The sequence below is a fragment of the Dermochelys coriacea genome, chromosome 15 (genome assembly GCF_009764565.3).
Source record: "Dermochelys coriacea isolate rDerCor1 chromosome 15, rDerCor1.pri.v4, whole genome shotgun sequence".
In the NCBI taxonomy this organism is placed as follows: Eukaryota; Metazoa; Chordata; order Testudines; family Dermochelyidae; genus Dermochelys; species Dermochelys coriacea.
Genome location: NC_050082.1, coordinates 13,744,770 through 13,752,424, shown reverse-complemented (window position 1 = coordinate 13,752,424; position 7,655 = coordinate 13,744,770). Strand labels below are relative to the sequence as shown.

The 7,655-nt window shown below is 45.5% G+C and overlaps 1 protein-coding gene across 6 annotated transcripts in view; it reads left to right on the top strand.

The window, feature by feature from the left end:
• The first annotated feature begins 6,644 nt into the window (after positions 1 to 6,644).
• DGCR2 (DiGeorge syndrome critical region gene 2) overlaps positions 6,645 to 7,655 on the top strand; it is a 77,959-nt gene continuing 76,948 nt past the window's right edge. For 4 of the 6 annotated variants that reach the window (XM_038373428.2, XM_038373427.2, XM_038373426.2 and 1 more), the window contains exon 1: positions 6,647 to 6,983. In XM_038373428.2, the coding sequence (XP_038229356.1) occupies positions 6,905 to 6,983 (79 nt within the window). In that variant the 5' untranslated portion in view covers positions 6,647 to 6,904. Of the gene's footprint in view, positions 6,984 to 7,655 lie in introns of all 6 variants that reach the window. The other 2 variants (XM_043497855.1, XM_043497854.1) reach the window with 2 other exon arrangements.

Here is a 7,655-nt window from a genome sequence, read left to right as displayed (position 1 = left end):
TCCCCAGCATTCTGAACTATAAAGTAGTGTTGAAAGTTCGCAGCTCTGATAAATTTTGGTTTTGGTGTTTGTATTTTGATGATTTCCAGACTGTATTTAAGTTCTTGAAGCTGTTCCTGGCTTTATCGATTTTGTTCCAGATGTTCTGGCTTGTTCTGGTGCTGCCCAGGCATGTTTCTACATTGGTGAGAACATAATCCTTTAGCCGTACTGATGATGGTGAGGCAATATTAAAGGTCATGATATCTGTCTTATTGCAGTTGATTTTCAGTCCAATTTGCTGGTTGAATGCGTTGAGTTGAGTTGTTTTTTCTTGTATATGGTGTTGGGTATGTGATAGGAGAGCGACATCATCTGTGAAGTCCAGGTCTTCAAGGGATGAGAAGAGAGTCCATTTAATGCCTCTTGGCATGTCTTCTGTTGTACACCACATTACCCAGTCAATGACAATGTTGAAGAGGATTGCGGACATGACATAACCCTGATGTACTCCTGTTTTAACTTCAAAACTGAGCTCCCTGTGATCAACACTGCATGTAAAGCTGAAATAGAAGCTTCTGATGACGTTGATTATACGGAAAGGAATTCCATATCCCCACAGAATGTGCCATAGGCTGGTCCTGTAAATGCTACCAAAAGCTTTCTCAAAGTCTATGAAATTTATGTAGAATTGCCATTGCCATTCTAAGAACTGTTCTATTATGTTTCGTAGAGCGAAGAACTGATCTGTGCATCCACGCCCTTTCCGAAAACCAGCTTGCTCTTTTCTGAGAATGCTATCAACTGCCTCTGATATATGCTGGACTATGATCTTACACAATACTTTGCTTGGCACAGATAATAGTGTGAACTATTATTAGCCTACCATCAAATTAACCTTGTTTAATGTTCCGTGCTCAGGGTTGTCACCATAATCCCTCTCTGAAGTTAAAGTGATGGCCTCAAAGATGGTCACATTAAAATGCTTCACTCCTCCCATGATCACTGTTCCTTAGGACTTAAAAGCAGCACAGACAAAGTGAGAGCCTAGGCCTTTTTCTTGTGTCTGATATAACCACACTATAGGTATATAATACAAGAAAACGAATGTTTTATAAAAGCAAGGGCAGAACTATTTGCCCTTTGTAACTAGAGCTGGTGTGAAATTTCTGGACACAAGTGTTTTTCTGTTGGAAAATGTTGATTTGTCAAACTCAAAACAGTCTGAGGGAAGGTGGCAATTTCAACAACATTTAGTTTTGGAAAAAAAAAAAAGGAAATGAAGCATTTTGATAAGGTCAAAATGTTCCATAATGAGAACATTTTGCTTTGAAATGACTTTTTGTTTTGAAATGTATATTATAAATTACAATATAAAATAAAAAGAATAGGAGTACTTGTGGCACCTTAGAGACTAACAAATTTATTAGAGCATAAGCTTTCGTGAGCTACAGCTCACTTCATCGGATGCATAGAATGGAAAATAAACAAGGTTAAAACAGAGACAACACTTTCAACTTTACCAAAGAAAAACTTTTCAATTGATCCAAAACAGAATTTTGTCCAAAAATTTGTTTCATGGGAAATTTCAAAATGTTGTCTTTTTATTCCAGTTCTGAATGAATTTTGTTTTAAACGTCAATTTCCCGCAGAGTGGAAATTCTGGTTTCTGACCAGCTCTAATTATGACAGATGGGAGAATACCTTGTATTAACCCTTCACAGAGATTTAGATCAGGCTGGAGACTTCCTCTGCATTTCTTTTCATTACACACCTCAGCTAGAGCTGTCTCAGGTAGGAGAGGTTGAGCTCAAGATTAACTAACCAGTTTTTTCTTATTAATTCCTCTGACCTCCCAGAAAGCAAGCAGATCCTTTGTGTGACTTGAAGCTCCCAGCTTCATAGAGTGGATCAAAGCAACTTAACGCTCTGGCTTCCAGTTCCCTCCAAATTGAATTTGGAAGTAAAGTCTCCTGATAACTGATTAACACAACATGCATCTGTGTGCAGCCATGAAGACATGCAAACTTTTCTCTTTGGGCTGTACAGTACCCATCTGTAACATTCCTACATGGCAGTTAGGAATGTATTTATACCTTTATGCTAACTTGTGCTTTATAGATAGCATTATCTGCTTCCAAGATAAAGATATACATTAACGTCACTGATTTGCTCTCTTGCCGCTTGGGAAAGCGGAAGGGGAAGCCTGTCCAACTACCGGGGAAGGGTTAACCATACTTTGCTCAGTAGTGATACCTAATGGGGGTGATCTCTAAGGGTAGTTCTTTCTCCTAAAGGGCTGCCAAGAACTGGAAAAGGCTGGCCAAACCTGGAGTTTTAGAAGTTTCTGAGAATGGCAGTTGGGGGCAAAACAGTCTCGTGGGTTGGACTATGGCCAGCTCCTGCCAGCAGAAACCAGCCTTTTACCAACGGAGTGATTTGCACTTGTTTATGTTACTACTGACTTCTACTTACTTAGGTGGCAGAAGCTACTCTGGGAAAAGGAGTAACCTCCCTGATCACTTTATATCTACCTGCCAAATTGTAGCATGTTATTAAGAGCAGGTCACTATGTGAGATTAGTCTCTCCTAGCTTATAAACTAGGCTTAATGAGTCAGAGGGTGAATAAAAAGATACTGTTCTGTTCCAATAGATGTATACATATGCACATAAGGTGAAATTCTGGCCCCATCAAAATCAATGGCAAAACTTCTATTGACTTCAGTGGGGCCAGGATTTCACCTGCTCTTATGAACCAAAGAGACAGTCCTGTATTCACTGGCCCTTAACTCTAAACAAATTATTAACAGACTAATCCCCAACAGGTCACACAAGCCCTCAGGCATTTAAACTGTTAAGAAACAGAGCTCAGGAATGACCTTAGTGTGGGTTCTGGAAGGTGCTGTATAAAAAGCACAATTATTTTTCTTTTTTTAAACAGCACCCATAGCGTGAGGCATCTTATGAAACTAAGGCAAAGACTGGGTTCCTGCCTCAAGGAGCACGCAGTCTGATTACAGATGTGATGCAAGGAGTGACAGTAACAAACCAAAGGAGTAGGATGGAGTGAAGAAAGAGAACAAACACAGAAAGCTTCATTAGAAAGGAGTTAAGGCTGAAAGTGGGTTTGCATGGATGGACTGTGCTATTCTGCAAACTGCTATTACTTTCCTTACAAATATGCCACATCTTTAAAACCCCCAAACATCAGGCTGCCAGGTAGTAAACTTTGAAGTCAATTTTTAGATATTATAATCTTAAAATGCCTTTTCTGATTCCCGCCCCCAACATCTTAGAGAAACCCAAAGCAGGGCTGAGACATGGCATGCAAAGTTTCAAGACTATGGTTTATTTTGGCAGAGTGGGGGGGTCATTTTAAATAATTAGGCTTAAAAGGGAAACTAGCTTCTGCTTAAGTATTAGGTGGTTACTGCTTCTCTATATCAGGATCACATAGTTACTCATTTATAGTATGCACACATCTTAATGGAAAGAATTAATTCATAATAACCTGCTGAAACTAAAACTCACTCTCCTCTTCCAGCTTTATAGGTTTGCAATTTGTGATACTGCAGCAAGTATGGCTGCAACCAGGCATTCCAGGCTCCTTCCTTACCAGCTTTACTAATTTCCAAGATGCTCCGAATTGCATAATTAGTTTCCTGTATATTTTCCTCTTTTCTCCCTCCTGGATGGGCTTTGACACCTGGGATGAACTGTCACCGCAGGTATGACAAAACAAACTGATTTATATGATTTTGCTCTAAAATGTGATGCTTTTTGAGTCTACACATACTGTGAAACTAATGCATTATGTGGCAGTGTTGGATACTTGATTGCAGTAGTAATTTTTAGCATGATTTCTGCAATGCTGAAAAATTATTTTGGGAAGTTGACAGTATAGGCAGAGGCATGTGAGAACATGGAGTCATATTGTAGCTCAGACAGCATGGTGATGGTCTTCCTAGGAATACCTTAGAGAGGTTAGACAGTAATAATATTGTTGCCAATTGGCCAAGTGATAGTCAATTTCAGGGCGTAGCAGCAAGTCAGTTTCCACTGAGAGAGAAATTTGGATTGTGGAGTCAGGTATCTTTCCTGTGATTGATTTATTTACAACATATTCATAAGTGATCATAAAGACTGGATAGGAAACTCCTCAAACCTCAGGTCAATCACCACTAACCAGGAACAGCTGCTTCTATCTCTGTTGATCCACCTCCGAAAACTGTGTTCTGCTGTAACCGTCCTGGAACACGCCATTCCCCTACCATGACCAGACCCCTGCTTGCTCTATCTGGGTGCACCTTAGTCCAATGCCTTAGCACCAATCTTTTCCATAACAATATTTAGCATGTACATTGTGTCATGAAACCAGCCCTTTATAAAAGTGGGAATTCTTGTTTCCATTTTGCTGACTGAGAAACTGAGGCCCAGAGAGGTGATGCTGACTTTCCCAAAGTCACATAAGTCATTGGTAGAGTGCAGAATAAAAACCAGATCTCTTGACTCCTGGCCTGGTGCCCTATTCCTTGGCCTCTCTACTTCCAAGTCTGCTTGAGATTATTGGCAAGGAAGGTTGAACTGCTGCTGCTGCCTGTACTTTTCTATTCTCTAGAGAGAACTTAAATCTCAATGATTGTCAGGTTGGTACCTTTCATCATCACTAACATGGGGGACAGACTGTGATTCCCTTACTCAAAGTGATTCATTGTTTATTCCATAAGGACTACAGATGGCTTGTAGTGTTCACTGTGAGTGATGGTATCACAAGCTGGCCCCTATCTGGGGTTAACATTTCATTTAATTCAATTATTTTTTAAAAATACAAAGTGGGACCTTGCTTTCAGATGTGCATTCTTCCAGCACTGGGGGCTTCTGAACAGCTGACTGTGCTCTGTGTCTTCAGTGCAATTTGTGATTGTCAGTGTTTACATACAAAGGTAATTCAGGGGATATTCGATCAGTAAGCTGCAGCACACTGTATTGCAGCAGCTTTCACTCTTTGCTGGGTATTGGAACCACTGTGCAGGGGAGACCTTGCAGAGTGTGTAAATGCCTTCTCTAGATAGCACCTCAGCAGGAATTGCCTGCATGCTGCTGAACAGGGGGCAATTGGGGTTGGCTGCGTGAGGAGCAAGACTGGAGCGCTAGTCTGGAGGATCTGCTGCTACAAGTACCACAACAGATCTTTCTAGGCATTCATGACTTGTACTATGACATAGTAACAAAGCTAGGCACTCAGATACCATGGTGATGAGCATAACATAAATGCCTAGATAGAGAGATGAGTTAGACTGTAAGTTCTTAAAGGAAGTCTTGGTGTTGTGTTTGGATAGTGCCTAGCACAAAGGGGACCTGATCGGGACTACTAGGTGATACCACAATACAAATAATAATTAATAATAAGTCCTTCTCCATGGCAGATGGAGAAGACTACGTCCCCCTTTTGGGCCCAGGGTGTTCCCCAGCACTCCAATGTACTTGGGCTGGATTTGCACCTACAGAAGGGTTACTGAGGGACTAACTATGAAATGATTGTTTACCACCTCAAAGCTTACTTCACTGTCACTGATCTACTAGAACCTATATTAAAAATCATAGTGAAAAAGAAACTACATACTCCCCAGCTGATTTTAAATCAGATAGCCATGAGCTACAAGTCTTATTAGCAGATTTTTAGTTTTAGAGGGACTGTCATTGTCCTGAGAGAGATGAGGTACTGTCTCTGAGAGCATGTCAGCACACTGTCTTGTAAGTTCATACAGCAGCAGACCCCCCCCCCACCTCTCTCTCTCTCTCACACACAGGATTCCACAGTAATGGTTGCTTTGTCTCGGAGCAGATAAGCAGCCGGGCTGTCAGAAATGGAGCTTTCAAAGGGCATATCCGCATTCCTGCAGCGATTCCAAAACAATGAGATGAGTGGCCACTTGACTTAAGGGGATTATGGGACGTTTCCGGAGGCTGATCAGAGTGCAATAATGCAACACCTCGTCCACACTGACGCCCGGGCGTTTCAGCCAAGGTGCAACAAGTGTTAATCTTCTCGCCAAGGTGGAGCACCAGCAGCGCTCTAGCCGCGGAGTCAGAGCGCTCTAGGTGCCTTGCCACGATGGACGGGGAGTGAGCTCGTGCGCCCGGGGCTCCTTTATTGCGCTGTAACTCGCAAGGGTAGCCAACCCCTCAATTTTGGATTCTGAACGTGATGAAGGCAGCCAGGATACAGATAATAATATACACGCACTCGATGGAAGCCAGTCTCAATTATGCATCTGGACCAGTACTGCAAATGGTGCTGCCCCATCTATTCCCCAGTCCTCTCACTGTTTGCAATATTAACTGACAGCCCCCTCGCTGAAAACTAGCATCAGCTCCTGGTCAGTTTCCTAGGTTGCGTCCACAGCAGACTTCTTTCCCCTAAGCTTCCCCCCTGTTGCAATGCCACCAGGGGTAGCAATGGCTGGAGCGCTGGTGAAGACAGAGAGTCCTGCAGCCCCCGCCCCCGCTTTTAACCCCTGGGTCCCCTCACGCTGGCCAGCGCCGCCACCCACGCGCCCGCAGCCGCTCGCCGCGCCTCAGTCAGGAGGCGCATCGGCAGATCCCCCCGGAAGCCCCGCCCCCCCGGCGCTGATTGGCTGTCGGTCTTTGTTGTGGGGAGGAGGGGGGTGGGGGTGCCGCCGCCATCTTGTGTGGAGCCGGAGCCAGGCGAGGGGCCCTCGGCGCGCGGAGCCTGTTACTGACCTTCCGGCCGCCCCCGCCAGCCTGCCTCCTCCCGGCCGGGGCGCCAGGGCGAGCCGCCGCAGCCACAGCGGGGGCGGGCTCGGTGCGGACGGGGCCCGAGCGGCCCGGCGGCGGCTCCTCCTCCCGCCTCCTTCCCCCGGGTTTATGGTGCTGCGCTGAGGGAGGATGAACGGAGGATAAATGGTGCCCAAAGCGGACAGCGGCACCTTCCTCCTCCTCTTCCTCCTGGTGCTGAGCATCACCGAGCCGCTGCGGCCAGGTACGGGGGCCGCGAGGGGGCGGGGCCCCCGGGGGACCCAGGCGCGGGGCGGGGGGAAGGTGCGCGTGAGTGGCCTGCAATTTGAGCAGGGAGCCAGGCGCCGGGCGGATCATGGTGATGCAATAGGGCCACCCGTGGAAGAAGAGGGGCAGGGAGGGGCTGTGCCGTGGGGTGTGCTGGCCTTGCCGGCAGAGCGAGTCAGGGTTTGGGGGGTTCACCCTTCTCCTTCTCAGTGGATGCATGGGGGGGGGTCCTTATAATGTTCTGCTTGGGGGGAGGCGGGGAGGAGTAGCGTTGCACACGGGGATGCTTCATTTGTAGTCTTTTAGGTGAGGACTCTGCTGCTCAGCGCTTGTTTGCAGGTTGCGCTCGTAAATTTTGTTTCTATTCCCGTTTCCAGGAAGGGGGACTCTGTAGCTGACCTGCTTCTGCCCCCTCACCGCATTCAGGAGCGGTTTGCTCCCCTCGTTCCCTTATCCCATACAGAACTTCATGTTGTAGTGGACCTTCGTTAGCAGCTGGGGGTTGGATTGCGTTATTTTACAAAGCGATCGGTTGTCGTAGCAAATATTTCGGAGAATATTTAAGTGATTTTTCAAGTTGGTAATGTTCTTGGTTGTCTGACCGTTTTGTACGTACTGTAGTTACAAGTACAGATGACTAAAAAGCCCC